This window comes from Chiroxiphia lanceolata, chromosome 3 (genome assembly GCF_009829145.1).
Source record: "Chiroxiphia lanceolata isolate bChiLan1 chromosome 3, bChiLan1.pri, whole genome shotgun sequence".
In the NCBI taxonomy this organism is placed as follows: Eukaryota; Metazoa; Chordata; class Aves; order Passeriformes; family Pipridae; genus Chiroxiphia; species Chiroxiphia lanceolata.
The window spans coordinates 36212093-36235233 of NC_045639.1; the positions used below are offsets into that span (position 1 = coordinate 36212093).

Sequence of the window (23141 nt, forward strand, 5' to 3'; positions counted from 1 at the left end):
AAGAACAATATTTTCTTCTCACCAGTGACTTTAGATGCATCTTTTTAGACAATGCTGAGATAGAACTCCTTTACTTTTCTTGGAGGGCATTAAAAAAAAAAAAAATCAGTGATCCAAACTACAGACATGGGTATTCTCAAAATTGCACAGCTCTGGAAAATTAATTATAGACAGGAAGGAGCACAGGCTTTAGTCTGACTGTGCACTACAGCTCTTTCTGAAAAGGCAGGAGAGGAGACAACTGAACATCCATAACCTGCAGCACTAACAATCATTCCCCTCAAGAGATGATATTCTTTCAAATTTCATCAGTATAGCCTATCATGAGAATTTTGAGTGGACATATTATAACCTGATTCATCAGGGATTATTTTCCACTAAAACAGAACTCAGACCAAACCAAGGGTAGACTCCATACAGCTTTAATGATCTTGTATGATTTCCTGTCTAGGAAAACGGCAGAGACAAATACAAGACAGTCATATGCAAAGTCTTATGCATCTTACTACCTAATGCATTCAACTATGGAATGCAGTGCACACAGCAAATACAGTCAATTATTTACTCTTTACTCATAGTTACACTTTATGCATACTTTCACAGCAAAACTTATTCACAGTACATACATAGAATGTTCTTCCAGCTTTTGTTACAAATTACTGTCTATGTACTACATTAATCTCCCGTAGGCTCATACTTCGTGAATTGTCTAAGATGCTCCTAATTTTCTTAATTTTTGTATCCTTGTAGGCTTATTATTTCCCAATTTTTACTACCAACATTTGCTAATTTTTATTACTGTTTGACAGTTCAAGTCTTATAGATACATTTATTTCTTTCTCATTTAAGTCAGTCTAAATAAACTTCAAATGGCATTGCTTTACTTATTTTTCTTCTTTTTCTTTTATCTTTTTTTGAGTTAAACACAGTGACAAAGAATATAAAGTTTCTTCTACAGAGGACACAAAAAGTCACTACCCCAAGGAGTTTGCTCAATAAATTTAATGGACAAAATGCATTTCACCAAGGTTTAAAAATGAACAGTGATTAAAATAAGTGGAAGAATAATTGGTTGATATTTTTAATAAGCAAACAGTAAGATTACATTAACTGGACACTTGGGAATAAAACAGATCTACAATAGATTTAATTAATTGCATTTAATGAAGCCCAAGTATAACAACAACAAAACGGTGCATCATCTGAAATGATGCCTGAACTCTAGTAAACCATTCTGAACTGTAATAAATATCTCATTGTTATCTTCAGAGAATTTTTATTTGCACATGAAATGTTTTGAATCTTTTCCCTCCAACTTGTTTAATGGGTTTGCAATGTAAAAGAGTCAGAAGCTACTTTTAAATCAATTTTTGAAAGGAACTCTTTATTCTATTATTTTTTAATAGAGCATCATGGACTAACATGCTGCTCCATGGGGATATGTCAAAAGAAGGATCAATGTCTACAGGTCAGTGGAAGTACAGTGCTGTAATCCGTATAACTGAAGAAAAAGGTCCCTTCACAATGTATTTTATAGGCATTTACTAAGGCATCTTGAACAGTAGGACAAAAGGAATACAAGATGGGCATGAACTAGCTCAAAAAAACATGTAGAGCACTATTCCACATGCAGGGTAATACAGAACTAAGCCGGAAACATTTATAGAACTGATGCTTACTGCGTATTCTAAAGAGGGCCTGAAACACTCCCACCCTGGGTACTCACTTTCAAAATGGCATGCAGTCACTAAAAGGAAAAAGCATGATGATGCTCTATCACCAGTGGAGTGAACTTGATTTCAGATCAGAACCTACACTGAACTCTACCAGCAATTTCTTTTGGAAAAGCAGTAGAGGATTCCTTCTTTGAGGAAATTAGGTGGAGGATCTATTTGTGCATGTATATTCATAAATACATGCATGCACAAATAAAGAAACAAACCAAGGATGCCCCAAAAAGTCAGAAGTGGAATTAATGTATATATGCATTAAACCATTAAATTCTCCCTATTATTTATGCATCAAACAAAAAAATTCTGGGATAATTCTCCAAATACTTTCCACCACTAAGTAGCTGTGCTCACAATGGCCACAGGAACAGGAGCCATGTATAACAGGTGCAGATTAGCTCTGCAACCAACCCAGAGGACTGGAACTCCAAAACATCCATCCCTACAGAGTGTCCCCTAGAGACAGTGGGTTTCATTCACACAGGGCTCAGTCTTATCCAATAGGAACAGATAATTACAAAACTCCAGGAAAAAAAAAAATATTATTGTTAAAAAAGTTCAATTTTCCAGCAGAAAAGCATTACGTTAGGTTCCCTTGCTGAAAACAGTGCATTGTAGGAGAATGACAGGATTTTAATATTTGCTGGAACTACATTTATTAAGGCAGAAATTAAGGCAGAATAAACAACAAGAAATACATATCCTGGACTCAGGAGCTTTTTGAAAGAATATGTTTCAAAGATGCTAAAACCTAAAAACTTCAGAGGTCAATTTGAAACTTCTACAGTCTTTTTCTTTCCCAAGGGCATGCTTTCAAGTGAATCCCTTTAAAGCAAAGTCCTTATTTGCAAGTTTCTTTTCTTCTCAGAAAGCACAGTAGCAGCTTGTTGTAAAAGGCAAAGTGTATGAACTCTGTGCGGCTGATAAAAATTCCAGCTCAAACTGTATTTGAAGATAAAAAACTATCAACCAGCAAGATATTTTTAGTCAGTCCCTTCTGTTACTAACATTTTTCCAAATTGTTCTGGACCCCTAAAATTTCTCTGTTTCATAATTCACTCTGATATTGATTCTTTCAGGCAGGCACAGAATAATCTAACCGTGACATATGAAATGACAAGATGGCCCTTTTATTCTGAGTGTAATAGAAAAAAAGGTTATTTTCTCAACTCTTTACAAACTGCATAGCAGCCATCTCAGGTATATCCTTCCACTTTCCTGTACATCTAGTTCTTAACACGTAAAAAGCAGCACAATAAAATTTGTTTCCTCCCTCCAAGCATTTTTGATCATTTTACAGAAATGGACTTTAAAGTCTGCAAAATATTATACAGTTCAGCTGAATGTATATTATATCTTTCCTGGTAATTTCATTTTTCCCCACTTCATGCCCATGCAACATTTAAAAAGTCTTGGAAGCAAATTCTCTAATCACCTAAGCCCAAACCATTCTCTTGCTCTAGTATAGTTTGGCTACTGATAGGTCCTTTGGCTTTCTGTGGTATCATCTACTACAGATTCTCCAAAAAATTATAAAGAGAAAATTTCTACTCAGTTTATTCAAACTGGACACAAGGATACTAGCAGCAGTACCATCAATAAAGATTTTTTTTTATCATGAATTATATAAAATTTTCCAGCAGATAGAATGGGATACTGAGGAGCAAACAGCTGTTTTCCAGAATTTCTATTAAGCTTTTATAATTAATAGGTGCCCTCCCACTCTCTTATACTCAAAAGGAAACCAAGCCATAATAATCCTCCACTGGCACACTTGAAATCACCTTTACTGGAGAACATAGGAGGAATAAGGTATTTTATTATTCATATTCATTGAATCATAAAATGTGTAGAGGACACAGAAGTAATGGCCCCTTGCACCAATGGTGACTCTCCCTGCTTCAGAGACAAAGAATTGAGGTGGCAGGGAGAAGCAGCAAATATTCATAATATGTGATTAAAGTAATTGAGCAGTGAATGGAAAAGGAAGCACAGAAACTCACATCACTTAGCTTGGACAAATCTCATAATCTACATAACCTGCACATACATAACCCCTGTCTCAAGCCTCTTTCCAGAAATCTTCATCTAACCCAGGTCAAGTGTCTGCATTTCATCTACTTTTATATAAATACTTATATATAAATCTTGGTAAGTTGAGCTCTGGCAATGTTTAAATGTATCTTTACAAAGGTTCTGAACTGCAAGACAACAGTTAGGAGATCATAAGCATCACTACTGAATCCTGGCTGAAAACAGCATATCCCATCATTTAGGATTACAGATGCAAAAACCCTTCTGATGACTGACTAAGGACAGAAAAAATGAAAAGCCAGTAACATGAGAATGAGATTTTTCCCTCTGAAGCACTTAGCTACATGAAAACAACTTGATCCCTCATTTAGCACTTACATCTAAAAGTAAAGTAAAATAGGTAAGCTTAGGACACCCTCTGATGCTCTTATAATTTATCAGGGAAGCCTGGTGGTCAGAAATCCTTCACTGTGGTGTTCTCCTAAGTCATTTGAACAGTATCTGGTTATATTATTTGCTGTCCAGGACAAATGATGATATTTTTTGTTTACATTACTTCAAAGCAAAAAAAATCAGAAATCTCCACAACATTGCAATCTCTTACATTGCAAGACTTTTCACAATGACTTTCACAGAAGCTGATCCATATGCAGACAAAGCTTTCTGAGTGAATTTCCCTGTCAGTCCTGTCTCTGATCACTGCCATAATATATCTGTATGCACAACTGAGGATCACGTTACATCTGTTTTTACCTCCTGCACGCTGGCAACAAACTTCATACAAAGTCTTCAGGGATCATAGAGTCTGATCAATTAAGCACTGATAGTATCTCATTACTATATATTCTTCTGATACGTTCTGTACAATTTCTCTAATAGCGCTTGAATTAATTTTCCATCTTCTATGTTGCACTGCAGTAACTGAGAAAATACACAAGAATAAAACACAGAGATGATTGTGCTTATGATTTTTGCTTAAATCCAGCAACACTGCCTAGCTCCAGCAGCCTAAAACCTGTCAGGAAAGAAAGTAATAACAAACCCTACCTATCAACTCTCTTTCTCTTACAGAAAATAATGTATCACTCTACATGCTTTAAAATAGAATTTTTTTTCAAAACTAGGCCTAAACTCTGCTTATACTAATAGTCTTGACTTTCTTGGAAAGTAATATATAGGGTAGTAAAAGATGTAAAATTTCAGGATTCACAATGCAAGTGTACTTTATGATTATCCAGTGACACCAAGCATGCAGCTACAGTGAAGTAAGGGAAACAGAAGTGATTTCATCAAGCATAGTTCCAACCTTCAGTTCTTTTCCTGCCTTTCCCATTAGCCAAACACCTGTACATAAATTTAGCCAGATATTTAATAAACACATATACAGTTTAAAAAGTATCACTTTGAAGTAAAGCTTGGCAGTATTTGATTCAAAGAGCTGTCACAATAGAAACACTTCACTTGCACACCCATCCATACAACTATAACCTTGCACTGGTTGCAGCTTAGTCACCTGACGTTCACATCTACCAGAGAGACCTGAGGCTTTCCTGGTGTACAGAACCCAAGTCCTCAGACACCTTAATGACATAAGTGATGGTGACTCTAGTGCTGTCATACAAGGAAGAGCTACAGATGTTTCTGCTGAGATTTGCTAGCAACACTAACCATCATGAGCACCAACAAACCCTATGGAAGATGAAAGCTCACTACTGTTCCTTTCCCTTCAACCCTTGGAGCAGTTCTGAATTCAACTTGAGAGATTAGGTGGGAGTGAAAGGTGAAATGTAATTTCATTTCTTCTCAGAGCAGTTTTCAGATCTAAAAGATGTTTTCATTAGCTGAGAGGGGCTTTTTCTCACCCCTGCAGAGATGTAATCCTTCCTTATTCTTCATAAGACACATCTAGGCCCGTTCAAAGTTCAAAAGATGCTGGACAATCAGGTTTCTGCTTTCATTTGTCAAGAAGAGTAGTTCCAAAAGACTCTTCAGTGTCAGGTCAGACCATAAGAGTATAGTAAAAGAAAGCTTCCCCATTCACCAACCCAAAAGGGAGTGAAGCCCACTATGAAAGCAAGACACTACATTTACTCCAATCACCACAGCCATTCTCACACTCTGGATGATCAGATCTTATAGGGCTGACATTGATCTCATTCTTATCTGTACTATACCAAAGTAGCCGTGTCAACCGCAAAGCAATTATCCCAGAGTGAGACAGAAGAACGTCTGGCCCCAAATGTATTCTATCTGACAACACCCACCTCTCAAGTGCACAATGCTCCGGAATATAAGGGAAGAACCAATCACTTTAACTCAAATCCACTGAATTAAAGAGAGCAGTCTCAACAGACGAGTTGATGTTCCCTTTCTGACACCGTTTCAGGAGCACTTTAGGGAAAAGAAAACAATGGTTCCACATGATAGCTGTGTGGAATCACATTTCAGAGTGAGATGAGTCTCTAGCAATTTATTCCTTACTTCCTATAAGTGCAGCATAGTATCAAAGTAAAGGCTTTGTAAATTTATTTTTTGCATAGTAACACAGTTCTTCATTTTTAAAGGCTCGAATTTTTTCTAAGGAGAAATCAAAGGTTAGAACAGAATTACACAAAAATCAAAAAAGTATGATGACATGTCTAAATCTAATCTTAGTTCCATATCCCATTTATGCAAAACAATGTGAGAAACAAATGTCTTAGTCAATGAGACAGTACACTGATTTATGTCTTCTTTGAGTGGTATCCCTTAGGAATTTAAAGAGAAACTCCTAAAAAAATTGCTTGTTAATTCTTTTGTCATCCCCTCCTTCCCATCTCAGCTAGAATGAGTTACCCTTGGTTTAGTACATTTCTTTTTCCTCTCTTCTTGCAACAGATGTTGAACAGTAGTAAGACACAGGAGGAGCATCAGCCACAAGGACTGTATATTTATGCAGAATTAAAGACCAGAATGTTACTCATATGAATGATTCAATCCAAGAGATTTTTTAGAATCTTTTCTTCAAAACTTAAGTAAGAAATAATAACAACAACAACAAAATTCTGAAACATACCACACTTACGTCGAACTCCAGAAATGTTGTAGAAACTGTTGGAAAAGCACTTTTTGCCAATTTGTTTATCATAGGCTTCCATCCAAAACATAGCACCAGTCACCCACTTTCAGAACACAGGGACAAAGAGTCTCTAAGTACTGAGTATCCTCCTCCCAGTGAACCCAGTAACACCTATGCCAGAAAGCTTCAGTGGCAGTTTCAGAAATTCTATTCCTTAGCTATATATTGGATGTACTTAAAGAAGCCTTCTCCATAGAATATAAGGTACCAACTGCCTTATGCTATATAGAAATTTATCTCCTACTACTTTTTATGCTAATATCAGAAAGAAGGGACTTTTTTATTGACCACATAAACACATAATCCCTTTATGAATTTTCCTAAGCTCTTGGCCTCAGTACTATCTCTACAGCAATAAGTCCCAAAAAACTGTACATTGCATAAACAGCATATTTTCTCTTACTTCTAAATTGGCTGTCTTAGCTCTCTATGTTCTTGAACTATGAAAGCAGGAGCTGACTATTTTTATCTCTAGTTACTCTTGCACCTTGTTTATATCATAGGAAACAAAAGTACAAATTTGTGTCAGTGTATCAGTTTGTCTTCCCCCCCCCCCGCTCCATTCCATCTCTACATCATTTTTCTGACTGTTAAAACATCACTTCTCCTCTCAGTTTATATTTTTGTTCAATGATGCAAGCAATCAGCACAGCTATTATTTCAGAAAAGAAACTAGTCTCACATGTGGACAAAATCCTTAAGCTACAGAGCAGGGAAGGAAACCAAGACTCCAAATCCTCACTAATTGTGATCTTCTGGCTTTTGCTAATTTACAGGATTAACTCGCTCCTATAATAGTCCAGATTTCTTCCTCACATCACAATTGAGTCATGGGGTTTTCATACTCACAGGATAAGCCTATTTAGCTCTTTTCAGCCCATGGGATACCCTTTACCTCTTTCTTCCCTTAGTCACCCCAGTATCATGAAGGGGAAAAGTAATGATGCTAAGGTCATTAAGCCATGCATAAAAATGACGTAAGGGATCAAATCACACCCATGCAATGCAAAAAAAAAAACCAAACCAAACCTCTCCTACAGTTCACATAGACTTCAGTTTCCCCTCTTTATGATATTAGAAAATCAGTATACAACTGGGCTGTTAGTTGAGGGGGTGGACAGGAGGAATGAAATACAAATAGCTAACTCCTGTAATATACAAATTGAATGATCAAACAATCATGGCAAAATGTCAGCTGATGACATACACTGACTTTGGTAGGGTCATATCTAATTATGAGTGATTTGGTTGAAAAAGGCTTTTAGTCAGAGGAGAGCTACTTCAGAGATAACAACTAATGCATGGGGGAAGAGGGCAACAGAGATAATTAAGCGAGGATATAATTTCAGTGCCAATGAACTTGTTTGACATTCTGCTTCTTGGTCCAGGTAAACAATCTTTGTAAATAAAATTCCCACACTTTCAGTGTATAGTCTCACTATGGAGTCACTTTGTTGTTAAGAGCCCAGGTCACAGAATAAAAAAAAAAAAAAAATCAGTGCAAGAATTTGCACACATTTGCTCAGCATCATCATTCATTAGCTCACAGTAATAGGAACAAAAAGTTTTTGACTATGTTTAGGTAGTCACCACACTCAGAAGTGGTTCTCATACATACAGCAACTGAACTGCTATTGAAACATGAGCCGTTCAAAAAATTCTGAACCAAAACCTAACTGCAAAAAGGCAAAATACTTCCAGCATTAGGTATCTCAGTGTATCGTGTGTGGTTGCATAAAAACATGGTACTAGAAAGGTCAACATACAAATCTTTTGTTTCTAAGATGCCTTGGTAAAACAGTCCAGCTCTAGGAAGCATGGAATAACTAAGAGAAGACACTGTTAGTCTGCAGATGGAGCAAGTAACTTCATTTCTCTACCTTGCATTATATGCTTCAGAAGGCACTTAAACTACCCTGGCACTGATGTAGCAATCAATTTTATCTTTATCCTGCTGAACACTTGAAGAAGCAACAGAAGCAGCAGCAAATGGAAGAGAAATAAATTAGACAGCAAAGACTTGGGAAAAAAAAGCTTGGAATCAAAATCCTGGATGGGAATACCCCCCACATAGGTGTTGGCTCTGTATCTGAATTCTCCATCTTGTGTCCAACTCTAATCATTACCAGTTTCTTTTCAAAAGCCTGTTTCTGAATGAATTGATGTGTTATGAGACAGTCATGACCTAAGTAAACTCCAAACAAATCATTCATCACAGCAAAGCTCCAGAACAAGCTGGTACTTTCTCACAGAACAGTGTTCTTCTAAACACACGTTATATATGAAGAGAAAACAGAAAACACATACATTCTGTAGGCTTTCATCAATTGTACACAAACAAAGCCTTTGATAATTCTGAATAGGCTTGAGATCATTATGCCCCAGGCCAAGAGGCTCTCAGTAGTTTAAGATCTCATTTTCCAAACTTTTAGTCAATAGAGTCTTTTTAACTGCAGGGGAGAAAGGAACACTTTTTCCATGAATATCGTTATGTTCACAATGGTCCTACTCAAATCCTTACATACACTACCTTTTTCCTTACCAAAATCAAACTTCACATCCTCAAGGGCAGGAGTAAGGAATGCTCACCCACATCAACTGCTACATCGTTCCCTTTTGTGGCCTAAATTGTTCCTGAAACAGTTGACCTTCTCCAGTTCTCAGGCTTACTCTTACCTTCCTGTCACTCAAATCTACCACACGTGCTGTGCTAAATTTCCTTTGGTTTGCCTTTTGAAATTATCTGCATAAAGTCATGAAAAGATTCTTACGCAGATCCAGGAGGGCAACTGGAATACCAAGGAAATGTGCCCACCATTTTATGTTCTACAGCTCACACCAACACACGACAATCATGCAGTTAATTTAATATTTTAGTAAAATACTGGATCGCTTTGACTCCAGATAAAGTGTAACCAGCTTAATCTAGACACTATTTTCAAGTCCTTTCCCTTTGAAAGCAAATCCTAAATCAGTCTGAACTCCTGAGGACTCAAATCTTATTCTCCAATGTGGCGTTTTTGCTTTAGCTACTTTATCAGCTTGGGATTATAAAGTAATGAAAATGTTACGCATTCAATTTAATATCGCATTCTCTATAAAAATTACAAGAAGCAATCATTTCATTAAGGAATTTGGACTTTTGGCTCTTATATTAGAACCCCATGCCCAAAGGTTTCTTTTTCTTTAGAAGTGTTATGTAATAATTGGTAAGGAACAGAAGTGTACTTAACACTATGGTATCCTGTAATTCACATCAGCAGCTGCACAAATAATTGCAGCCCTTTTCAGGTAAAACCTCACCAATCTAAATTAGTTTTCTCAGAGCAGGGAAGGACTGAAATCCCTCTGAATGATAGGGAGATCAACAGAGGCCTTTACAAGTGTTAAAACACAGTCTGATCTACAGGGTATACAAATGCTACCTGCCGACAAGCACTGAAAGAGCACAGTTTTCAGACTCTCAATCAAATTCTAATGAATTTTGGCTAGGTTTTTTTTTCCATGTATTAAACAGCAAGGTGTCAGTTTTACCCTGACCAGGTAAACACTTCAGAATTCCAGTATTCATAGAAGGGCTTTAACAGGCCTCTTTGCTAAAGGATCAATAATTCCATTTCCCTGCAGCTGATTCCCTGTTTTTTCCAAAGGACCACTTATAAGCGAAATTTGATTCAGCCCCCTTTTTGTCAGGCCTAGGAGACATCACAGATCTTTAGAACCAGATTTTTGTTTGTGTTTCAAGGGGTGACTAAATATGGAATCACATAAAACAGGGACAGTGGGGACTGATGGGCTCATCTACATCATCTCCTAATCTCCAGGTAGGATCAGTTTTGCCTACAAAATTGTTAGTAGCAACTTCTCCAAAATTCTTAGGAGAATCCATTGACTAGTTCAAATTATGCATCCATGAAATTATTAGAAATTTTCTTTTACATCCGACATGCATCTCCAGTTAAAGACAGCGCTACTTCTTCTACTTTTCTGATTTTAAACATATAATACATTACTAAAACTGATAATATATAAATTCACATTTGTTTTACTTACCCTGGTAATAAGTGTTCTTTCTGCAAAATTAATTGAATAGTGGCACGTCATTTAAGACTTGTCTTACACTACTGTAGCAGCTGAGCCTTACAATATCACAATAATCCCTTTATTTTTTTAAATTGTTTTTCTACTGGAACTGAAACAAAAAATGTAATTAATTCCCCATAACAAGGTTCTAATTTTAGGCAGTCTGGAAGGAAGATGCTAGGAAAGGAATAACATCATACAACTCACAATTTTAGGAATATTTTTGATGCCTAAAATTGCAGTGAGTCAATTCTGAGCAAAAGAACATCACTTTCAAACTAGTATTTTCTCTTCTTGATGATACTTTAAGGAAGAAATCACAGTCAGTTTTCAAGGTACTCAACCATTTCTTCCAAGTTATCTAGACTGTCTAACAAAAGCTAATTTACAATGGGAGGTGTCTACCACAGGTGCCATTAAGTCTAGAGCCATGAGACTGACTTCTCCCTGAACAACTACTTAACAAGATTATGATGTAAAAGAGTACTGCACTTCTTTGTGTGAAGCACGAGGCTTTTTATCCCAAGAAATTATCTTCTGTTCCTCTTAGCTAATGCACAGTAAGGTTTTTCTAATCACTATTCTTAAGGGAAAGCAAGAAAACTTAATTAATATATAGACATTCACAAGTAACTAGCTAGCAACACTTTTTTTAATTCACCTTCAAATCAAGAAGGGTTCTAATTAAGATGAGATAACAGATTCAATTTCCTAGTGCTCTTCCCCAGCAGAGTTTTGTAACTGTAAGTGCATAACAAAAATATAATTATGTGGGACAGAAATCTAAAATGTGTAGCAAGTAAGATTGGTTTCTGCACACAAAAGCAGAAAAAAAGCAAAGCTTGCATCTTCCCAATATTTGAAACTACAAGTAAATTACATTTAAAAGCATTTCTTCTTACTTGACTGATTCTCGGTCTGATACAGAATACAGACACTAAACAACACTAAACAAACACTAAATTCTTTTTAATGTGTTTAAAGATGAAAGTCTTTATTACTATTTCTGAACTGGAGAATTAAATGTGACAATTTGAGTATAGTGAGAATTTCAACATTTGAAACTAAAATCTTAAAGAAAACAATGAAACAATAAACACCTTCTATCAAAGACCAACACTGCTAGGTTTGTTTGGGTTTGTCAGATTTTTTTGTTTGTTTGTTTTGCTGTTTTCTGAGGGGTTAGTTTGGGTTTTGTGTCCTTTTTTTGGAGTTCTTTGGCAGGGGGGGGTCTGAAGGGCAGGTAATATTTTTTATTTCATGCTTATTGAAAGGGAAGGGTAGGGAAGAGTCCTTAATTTAACTGGAGCCAAACTACAGAATCAGTCTGGACAATTTTGAATATTAGATTCTCCTTAGTGAATATTTTTAAGTCAAAATGAATCATCTAGAAATGCAAAAATTATAAAAAAGTAAACAAAACCCACATTTTCATAGATAAATCTAAGAGATTGTGAATGCAATAAAACTGAATTAATTTTCCTAATACAAACAATAGTTATTCAGATTTGTTAATGTACATTCTTTGTTTAGGTTTTTTTTTCTTAGTTCAAACTTAGATCAGATTTTTTTTCTTAGATCAAAAATATGACCACATACTGACCTACTCAAATGTGATTTAGGTTCACTAGAGCATAAATCACAAAATCATAAAGTCACATATTTTCCAGATAAAATAACTGTAGATAAAATAACTTCTGGTTTTACCTAGTTTGCTTTGGTGCATGACAATATCTTAATGCTTATGAATAACTTCACATTTTTCTGGCTGTAATATCAATTACTTATACTAACAAAAGTTAAATATTAATTTAGGGATCTATCTTGCACTATGTTCATAACTTAATAGAAAGACCAACTTTCAAAGTTATTTACAGGCCTAAGGAAGCCAACAGGGATGACTGTGAGAACACAGGAAGAACAGGCTTATGTCCCAGTCTGCAAGTGCTTGAGCACTCTGAAAATCCCACCAGCTACAGTTAAGCACATCAGAAAGCCAACCTCCTGTCGTACAAAAGCTTCTTCTGTGCCATCTGGTACAGATGGATTCTACAGGTATTTATGGCTGTGGCGTACCAGAAAACAGCAGGCCAAAGAGAAGGAAAAGACCGTGCTGAGAAGTACTTGAAAATCTCCCTGAATTTCTAAGATCTGAAGGTTACTGGACATCCTGAATCCATGAGAATTGATAAAAATCAAAACACCAAGAATCAGCTGAACCTGCAGAAGGCCACCAAGCACACTAGCATCAAGAATGCAGGCAACTTAGAACACGTTGATGAAGTTAGTGCCTGCTATATGTAGTCAAAGGATCAAGATACACATATGATGAAATAAAAGACCTCCTGGATCCTTCCTGAATTCCAACTCAGAAGTCACTGGTGCATTAGTGCCACCTTCCACTTGCGAGTAAACATATGTGATTGGTTCCCAGCTGTTGCTCCAACCAAGTATTCTGAGAGAAAGTAACTGCATGAGCAAATAATTGCTTATAATGTATTAGTTATCTGCTACTAAAAACAACAGCTTGGTTCTGCTCTTAATAACAGTTGAATTTATAAAAGGTGTTCTAATTAGCTCTGCTTTTGGTCTGTGTCTCCTCCAACTCAATCCCCTATCAGGGAAACAGAAGTTTATATCACTCCTTGTTCTGGTGCTCCCTATTCAAATGATTCCACTTCTACCCTACAGGAGCAAACCGTGTTAGTATGCCCATGCAAGCTTTAATGGGAGGGAAACAAACATGTTCTGTTATTTGAAAATACTTACTTGGTAGGGATATAGAGTGACTCCATTCGTTCTTGACAAAGACCAAGTGCCGTCAAGGTACTGATGGGCCTGGATGGCCACAGAGTTGAGAACATTACCGTTGCTGGGGCTGGTGGCCATTTGAAAGCTGACCTTAGCTTGGTGTCCAGGAGAGCCATTTTTTTTCTCCACCCCGTTGCCGATTCCTAAACTGTTGGGTTTTCCACTGTGTTTGTTGGCAACAAAGCCTGTATAGTTAGATGTAGCATAAGGAGAAGGCATGTACGCCCAGTCCCTGGGCTGCAGGCTGCCCATGTGCCGGGGACTCACTAACGTGGGGATATTGGAGAGAGGTGGGGGAGAGCCTGGCGAGGCATCGTAATGTTCTGAGTTGGCAGCTTGCTCTAAGGTCAGCACCATCTGAATGGCCTCTTGCTTCAACTGGTTCAGGTGTGTGGCACAAACATCACATCTGTTGTCCTTCTCGTTCCATGCCTTACGAATGGTATTGGGAACTTGGAGCTTCTCATGAATCACTGAAGAGAAACCCAGGTCCTAAAAATCAAACAGAGAAGGGTAAGGAGAGGACAGAAGAGAAATGTTTAACCATGGTCACCACAGTGAAACACTATTACTGTATTTCAAAAGCCAGTTTATGAGATAAGCTTCGAATGCAAACAAAGGCCATTAGATACAGTCAACATATGCCAGCAGCAGAGCTGAACAAATCTGAGAAACTAGATTGTGTTGGAAAGAAAAAAATTCTTTTACTTTTACTGATAAGTAGCAAATATTATAATTCCACTGCAAGTTTCAATGCATAGCAGAGAAATGGAATTAACTTGTTTCACACCACTGCACCTAGTTTCTGGCTTGAATGAAATCTACTCTTAGTTACACAGGTGAGATTAAGAGCAACTCCACTATAGCCAGTGGACTTGTAGCAAGGTTCATAAGTCCATCTGCTCATCAATGCCAGCTTTTGGTACTTAGAAAACCCAGGAAATACTCTGCAACAAAAATGTCACATTTCAAAGACTGCTGTAAAGAAACAAAATGAAAAAACAGAAGTATTATCACTCTCCCAAAATCCTTTTCAGAATTCAAAACAGATGGATAGTTGATAAAGTCATTTACCAAGAATACACTTTTCAGCCAAATCCCATCCATCCCAAAAAAAACCCTAAAAAAATCCAAATGAAAACAAATCACTTTTCTGTTACTGAAATGTTCTACCACTATTTCGGGTATCTGCTGATAATGTAAAATAAAGTAATAATTTTATTTATAAAATACAACATGTATAGAGTTAATAATCTGTAAAGACTAATTTTCTCCTCGGAAAGCATAGTGTTGGTGCAAAACCACATAATCAAGTTTAAAGCCTTTTGCCTCATAGTCTTATCTCACAGGTAGGTATTTGAACACCAGTGGTGCTCCCCACAGAGCAATGTGCCACCCTGATCTGAATGCTGGTCCAAATTGCAAAGTGCTTCAATAAGTTCTGAAGCCTAACAGCAGTCTTAACAGAGGCTTAGCACCAAATTTGCCTAATTCTTACAGTATCACGCAGTTTCAGAAACTCACAGCAATGATGTGTGTGGTACACAGAGCAAAAAGGTGACAGTGATTTGATGGAAATATTTCTTGGAATTTTCACACCACATTTCTGTAGTTTTACAGACCAAGTGGGGCAGACTTCACCTGCCCCTCCTTAATTTTTGGAGACTTACTGGTGGATTTTCTTATGACTACTCAAAAAGATTTAATCAGTAGTATCAGAATCTTTTTTATTCTCTCCATCTTTGTGGTTCTAATAGCTTTAGCAGCAAACTGAAATCAGACTGAAAGAATGCATGTGTGTGTGAGGGGGAAAAAAATCCCACAAATAGGCAGTACCCTTATCAAGTAATTAAGTAATTTGATGAACCCTGTGCAATCGAGATAGACAAATTTCATGTCTTGATAGTGTGGCTGTGCTGGAAAAGTGGGTAGGGGGTATAATATAGGGAGGGAGAGAATTCATTGGTAGAGGGTCATATTCATTATGATCCATCTTTATAATATACTTGAGCATTTTATTTTCACTGTTTAACTACCGTGAACAGCTCCTCAGCATGCAGTGATTAATTGATTCATAAATCACGGTGCCTCTTTATGCACAGCAGCAGAAGAGTAGTTCCAGCCCCAGAAGCCCGGGAGAGTCATATAAGCTGATGGGAAACAACAGGAGGCTGAGATCTGATCAAGCCTCAAGCTGGTCATTTCTATTCTATGCACAAAGGGGGTCAGAGCTTCAAAGTGTGTCAGGAAGGCAGGAACTGGATTCTGTAACAACCCTTCCCCCTTAACCTTTGGGAAAGGGACTGGTGGAAATCAGGGGGAAAAAACAGGATGCAAAAGATGTCAAATCATATTTTCCATCCCAGACCATAACTAGGTCAACAGATCACATCGGATATAGGCACTCACTCTGTGATGTCAGGTGTGCAGGGAAATGACTCTCTACTTTTCCCATAATGAGTTAGACAAAGCTGCCTATACAGCTGAAGTGAGGTGTGTGTCTTCTTTCCAGGCTGCTCCACATCAGTCGAGGAAAAATCCTTGCCAGCTCTTCCTTCAGCTAGCAAGTGTCACAAAGGTAGCTGTTGCTCTTTGAAAGTTAACTTCCTAAGGCAATTGGGCTTGGACACAGGTAATTATATACAACATTGAGATCCAGCAGCAGTTTAACATGGAAATTTCAGGATACTATGATAAATATTCCAAGGAAATAATGCCTTCTTTAACATAAGCAAATGTCAGCATGATATAAATATTCAAGTAGCGCACCAACTTTAAAGAGTACTGGACAGCAGTGAATTCAGCTTCATCTCAGTGTTAAAACAAACATCAGATCATTCTCTGATACAACAATAAACAGAGAGAGAGAGGGAGGAAGGGAAGATGAAAGACTGTTCCTCCTCAGGAGCAGAAAGGAGAAACAAGCAAAACCTGAATTGGTTACTCCAAAGATTGGCCTTACTAATATATCAGATTCTACTAGATAGACAGTTCTACCTGGATCCAAGTCTGGGATATGAAACAGAAAAGCCTACAGGACAGCAAATAAATTTGGAGGAACACAGGTGCCAGAAGCACATTAGTCACATTTTGTTCTCAAAACAAAACTGATAGAGCCTAGAGAGTTTACGCACACATTCCCCTAGGAATGCTTAATGGTTCAATAAACAGTATCTTGTCCCATACAAAACAGTGACAGGCAAGCCTCACTAGATAAGCAATTTGAGCTAGCTGCACTGAGTAGCAGAAGTTGAAAAAGGTTATATTCACTACCAAAATTTGTGAGGTCTAAGAAGCTCTGCACTCCCTGGCAAAAGAGCAGATTTGCTTGTGAAATCTGAGGTTGACACTGGAAATGCCATTTATGTTTTGGCACTCATTTCTAGTCCTGATGGAACAAAGTACAGTGACACTGAAAACTGAAACAGAACTTTAAAAATCACAAAAGAGTTTGGTTTGAGTTCAGGGCAAAGGTTCACGATGGTTTCTCTTCTTGCTGTAATGGTTTACCCATCTTTAGTATAAACATCATTACTGTAAACTCCTGTTCCTACAATAAACAAATGAAGGCATGTGAGAGGTCTGAAAGCTTCAGGAGATCAGACATAGCACAGACCATGGCATAAATGCACAAGGCAAGCAGCGAACTAAACAGAGTGCGCGCTGATCTACACTGCAAGAAGGCTTTTCACCTTACCTTTGAGTTTTCAAGGTCAAGTAAACACCAATTCCAGATACGTTTAGTTCCTCATCTTCTCCACTGTAACCAGATAGTAACTAATTCCTTATCTTTGTTACTGAACTAAAAACCCACATGGGAAATACAGAAGAGGGAACAAAATATTGCATTTTAGAGACGCAAGGTAGGCTAAGGAATTCCTGTACCCAGCAAACAGTCACTAGTTAAGAAACACTGAAATGTTTCTTACACAGACAGCTCTACCAGAGTAAATGTAGTCCTAATTTCATGGGGGAGGAGGAACAGCATTACTGTATGATCATGTAAGGGACTGCAGAAGCATCCTCCTCTCTTTCATCTCCCTTCATAAAACTGTGCCTTGCTATATAGTTCTCATGATGTTTTAACTCCACTGCTAAGAAAGCAGATGACAAAGCTTAGAGGACATCTTCCTCAGGAGAGAAAGCAAACAACCACTTCCAGTATGAAGCACCACCTGTTTCACACATACATTTACACAAAGCTCACAAGGAGACACGACGAAAGCAGGATGAGCTCAACTGCTGGACAGAGAGACAGGCAAGAAATAAGATGAACAATTTGCACTTTTACATGTTATATGGATACTAGTTGATCATAGATTCGTATACAAACACCTTGTACACATTCTACTCTTTTGCAAGCATACAGCAGGCAGAAACTAATAAAGGACATACTCTCTAAAATTTCATACACAACTGTATTTGATTTGGCCAACAACAGCTTATGCAAATTAGACATTGTAACCCTACACCATTACCTCAGAGAAAACTCAAATGTACAATGGATCTCAAGATGTTTTTGAACATATTGTGTTCTTCAACACCAATATTACTCACCGCTCTTTACAGAAAAACAAAGAGTCAATACTAACTAAATCACAGAGGTCAGCTTCCACTTGAAGATGCTCACAAAAGACTCGTGCAGTTCTCTTGTTTCTGAAATGGTCCAGGCAGTAATGATTGCTGGTATGTAATCCATCACACAAGGTGAGGAGAAAAAGGGAAAGCATCAATCAGAGTTCTTCCCAGGAAGAAGTATGTTTTCCAGATTCTCCCTCTCCACAGGCAAAGAGTAGAACAACTTAAGAAACTTAAGTAGGAGGGAAGTCTTAACCTGATAAAAAAAACCATGTTATTCTATGATTGTGCAAACATGTCTACTCTAAACACAATCCTGCTAGTCCATAGTTGATTACTATTTAGGAAAAATGTAGGTAGGGGGAAATTTAAACAAAAAAATCTCCTCCATTCTCCTTTCTCTCTTGAGGGTATACTTTCGAGCTCAATAAAGAGATTACACTTGTAATTTGTTTTCCAGAGGCACTTGGTCTATTTTCCAAAACTCTGCATCCTAACTTAAACGTATCCTATAATTTTCTAGGCTACATTTTAGAGGTTTGTTGTTTTCATCATTCCAGAGCCCCAACAGTTGAAAAACAGCTCCTCACTGTTATGATGGCACCACTTCCATTAAAGCAAAAGTATCTTCAAATATACAGAAGTCAATGGGAGTTTTGCTTAAAGAAAGCATGACAGGATACAAACAGTGACTGTAAATTAGTAGTACTGTACCATCAAACTGAGCCAGGAACCCTTGGATAAAAATCAGTTAGCTTTGGTAAGTAACCCTCATAGATTGAAAGACTGAATCCTCTGAATTATCCAAGTTGGTAGGATCTCTGCTAGCACAAGCAGTGTTTTGGTAAGTAAAAGCCGAAGTTGCACGTAAGCAAGACCAACGGGGCAACAAACTGGCCTCCCTTGCTCTATTGCTCTGTACATAGCAACTGGCACCTTCTCTGGGCAAAACCACACTGCTTTACCCTCCTTGCCACAGAAGTCATCCCTCACACCCAATATGTCTTCTTCACATAAGCCATCTATTATCACTCCCAGCCGAGCAAATAAAACTATCTTATCTCTTCTGCTAGAAAAGAACATATTTCCCTCTTGTCCTTCTAAAACTCTCTCCTTTCCCCAGCAGGAACATCCCCCCATAATCACTGTCACTGCACACTGGGGACAGTAGAGAGGAGGCAATCCTAAACTGGAGAGCTGTAAGTAGGGAACTTCCCTGAAAGGAGAAACAGAGATCATGAGGAAAGCATAGTAGAATAAGAGAGGCTTTTTATATTAGTTTTTATATTAGTTTCCAGCAAGCCCATGTAAAAAGACTGTCTTATCAGTAAAATCTCTGTAGTCTTATTATATCCCCCCTCTTTAACTATTACCATTCTTGTCCCTTGAACTTTCTACTGCTGACTTGAGTCTTCACTTTCAAAAATGCACACTGTCCTACAGTTGGTATCTCCAAAACACATCTGGGGGACTAGTTCTTTTCAGAAAGACGGGGAACTCAAAAATCAAGTCTGAATCCTGCCCAGGGTAGCACTCACAACATTAGTATTTCAAGGCGTTCTTCTTGAGCTGGCACGTACAACTGACATTTGGACTTTTATAATGTAACACTTGTCAGTATAAACCAGCCACTCTGTGGCCAAAAAAATGTGTTCCTTTGGTTTAGGCTGTTTTCTTATCTGAAAGAGACAGAAAGTCTGAGCAGGGCTCACCTTACAAACTTGCAGCAGCAGGAAGCAGAAGAGAGAAAACCCTGAGAAAATAGGAGGATTAAAAATAGGGAGGAAGAACAGAAAAAGGGGAAAAAAATAAGCAGCGTTTTCTAATTGCTCCATGAATTGGCTTATGGCTCTTGGCTCTGGTGATGGATCAGCACTGACGGACTTACAGCTATATACATCTGGCACACAGGTGTTTGTGTTAGCATTCGATAGCTAGACAGCAGCCAGATTTTTAATTGGGTTGAGAAGAAGAGATGAAATAGCAGCAGGAAAATCTAAATACACACTCAGTGGTGCTAATCCAAGTCTTGCCCAATGAACTCTGCTATGCAGTTGTCTAGAGCCCTGCAGCCCAGACTAAATCTCTGGCCACAGCACGCACAGGGTCTCCTGGAGGGAAGCTTCTTCTACAGCTATGTGGCAGACAAACTCAGCTGTTGCTGAAAGGGCAGCATTTTCCAGCATCCCTTTGAGAACAAAGAATGGATACAACTTAGAATTGCAGAAACCTCATCCCTTATGCTGGAAAACGCAGCAGCTCTATTCTCTCTTCCTTGCTTTCTACTGTGGAAGGATTGCATTTGCTTTCTCAGCCACCAGAGCACACTATGAGCTTGTGTTCAACTGACTGTTCACCTTGACCCCCTGGTACTTCCCCGCATCATTCCCTGCTATAAGCAGTTTTGTGTCATGCATGGAACGCAGATGTACTACAGATGCATTTTTGGTCAAGTTTCCAGTCACCTCACGGAAGTTGGTGGCTATTGATGCCTCTTCACTCAGCTGGGGTCCAGATATAAATTTGACTTAGCTACTAGGTTAGGATTAGATGCTTTCGTGAGCTTGCAAACTGTTTGCTTTATCAACCAAATGTTACTCTCGCTCCTCGCCATAGTGGCAAATATGATACCCTTTTTTCATAAAATCCTGCTGATTACCATTCACAAAGACATTGTTCTGTACAGTTGATACCCCGTTCCCCATCCTTTCAAACCCATCTGGGATAAACATGACAGACCTATGATTACGTGGGCCAGACACATTAAAATACTAGAATAATATTATTTCTTCTTTGATCCTTTCAAACCTTCCCATTATTCCAAGCTTTGATAAACACTAAATCGACAGAACACTTGAACCTCCTCTTTGAGCAACCGGGTTACAGTAGCAATTCTTGTTCTGACACACCTCCACATTTTCAAAGTTTAGCTTGCTTTTCCTGAGAGAAGAGCATTACAGTTCTTTGACAAATGCCAGCACAGAGCTACTATTGACACAGCAACCAGTGATTTCTCAAAAACTGTCATACTTGAAGTACGGTAACTAAACATCACAGATGCAAAGGTCAGGATAGTATTTGTGACACCTATATACTTACTGTTCCCCTGATTTAAAAAGACGTTTATAGCAAACTGAAACCTCTTGTAACTGCTTTTCAAACATGAAAATCTTTTATTTTAGCCAAACAATCATTAGAAAGATTATCGTGGATTTTATTTCATAACTTAACATTCTCAAAAGAACTACTGAATATGTTACTTTTTTGTCAAATTTGTTCAGCTTCAACATGTCTACAATTGACATGCATCATAGAATCAGAAACTTTTGATCTCTGCAGCTTACTTCTGTATCCTACTTTGTTAAACCATTTCTGAAGGCTCACTCTTATGCTTTTCTCTCCACTCTAAGAGGCATTAGTATCTTTAAATTTCATTCAAGATCACTGTTTTGGAGGGGAAAAAAGTAAAAAAAGTCAATAGAATGATACAGGTTAATGGTGGCTTTTGCAAAGGGTAAAGAGCTTTGCCTTTGCACAACCAGTCTTCCTTTTAATTTTGGGTTACTGTGTCCTTCTGTCTGTTTTGAATCACTTGACTTTTGGACAGAATTCTGTCATTTTCTCCACTTCACTCTAATGTTCCAACGTGGTGCAGCAAAGCTACCTTTCATTCATCTTAGATATCCTCTCCTCAAGCAACAGTCTTTCAGGCTCTCTTCTCCAGTTTCTTTTCTGACATATCAGATTTCCATGGTTCTCAGCTTGACTGGAGAGGAGTTGGGAAGGTCAAAGACTGACCAGAATTAGAACATTGCAAACCTTAGTACAGAACTAATTACGGTCAGTTAAAACCTGAAGAGCTGAAGTTTGTCAGGGCCATTTGAAATTCACACTTTAAATTGACCTTCTTTCATGTCCTTGAATGCAAAACACCAGGCAACCCAAGTAATCTCAATCTTAGCAAATAAAATTCTTCAAATCAGATGGAGCTTTTCTGTGTGCCGTCTAGGAAACAAGAGAATTCATATTGTTCCTAACCACTGGGAAAGTAGATCACAAAGACAATAGTCACTTCACGGCAATAATGAAGTCCCTCCCATGCACATCCACAGTCACAGGCACATGAAAAACTGAAATGTATTTGTCTCTTCTTTATGTTTCCATTTTTCATTAGATAAATAACTTGTTACAAACATGTAATTTGGAAACAGAAATGAGTCTCCTCTCTGCACTAATTCTCAAATCCTTGTACATGCAGAGCATTCCAAGCTGCATACAAACCTGCTCTTACCACTCAGCGACAGTCACATCTCACACTAGTATTGACTGGGGATTTCTGTAAGCTTTTTTCTTGACTTAAGTAAACATACACCTCAATGCCCACAGAGCTGATACATGCCTTCTTTAGGGAATGCACCCAGGATCAAGCAAATGAGCATTGAGAAAGTTGGAGGGTTAGTCAAGACTGTTGAGAACAGTCCTAGATGACTGCACAACTCTTTAGGCTGCAGAAGAAGAAGACAAAATATCTACTTGAAGTTGATGATGAGACTGGAAGGGGATGAAGGAGGGAAAGAGGAGAAATCAAGGCAAAGATCTATGAAAGAATTTTTTTTTCCCCTAATTTCTGATACAAGTAATTTGAAGGTCTCCTAATGGGGTCAGCAAAGATACTCAATTGCTGACCTAGAAGGAAGGTCACAACATTCCTATTAATAGGTTGTATGCCACCCTGCTTTCCTAAAAGACTTTATGTTGTTTTGGATGGACAAAAGTTGCATAACTGT

At 37.9% G+C, this 23141-nt stretch overlaps 1 protein-coding gene across 1 annotated transcript in view; it reads right to left on the reverse strand.

Annotated features, from left to right (window-relative positions):
- KIF26B (kinesin family member 26B) overlaps positions 1–23141 on the reverse strand; it is a 288079-nt gene that overhangs the window by 186096 nt on the left and 78842 nt on the right. The window contains exon 3 of the mRNA XM_032683581.1: positions 13735–14268. Coding sequence (XP_032539472.1) covers positions 13735–14268 — 534 coding nt within the window. The remainder of the gene's footprint in view (positions 1–13734; positions 14269–23141) is intronic.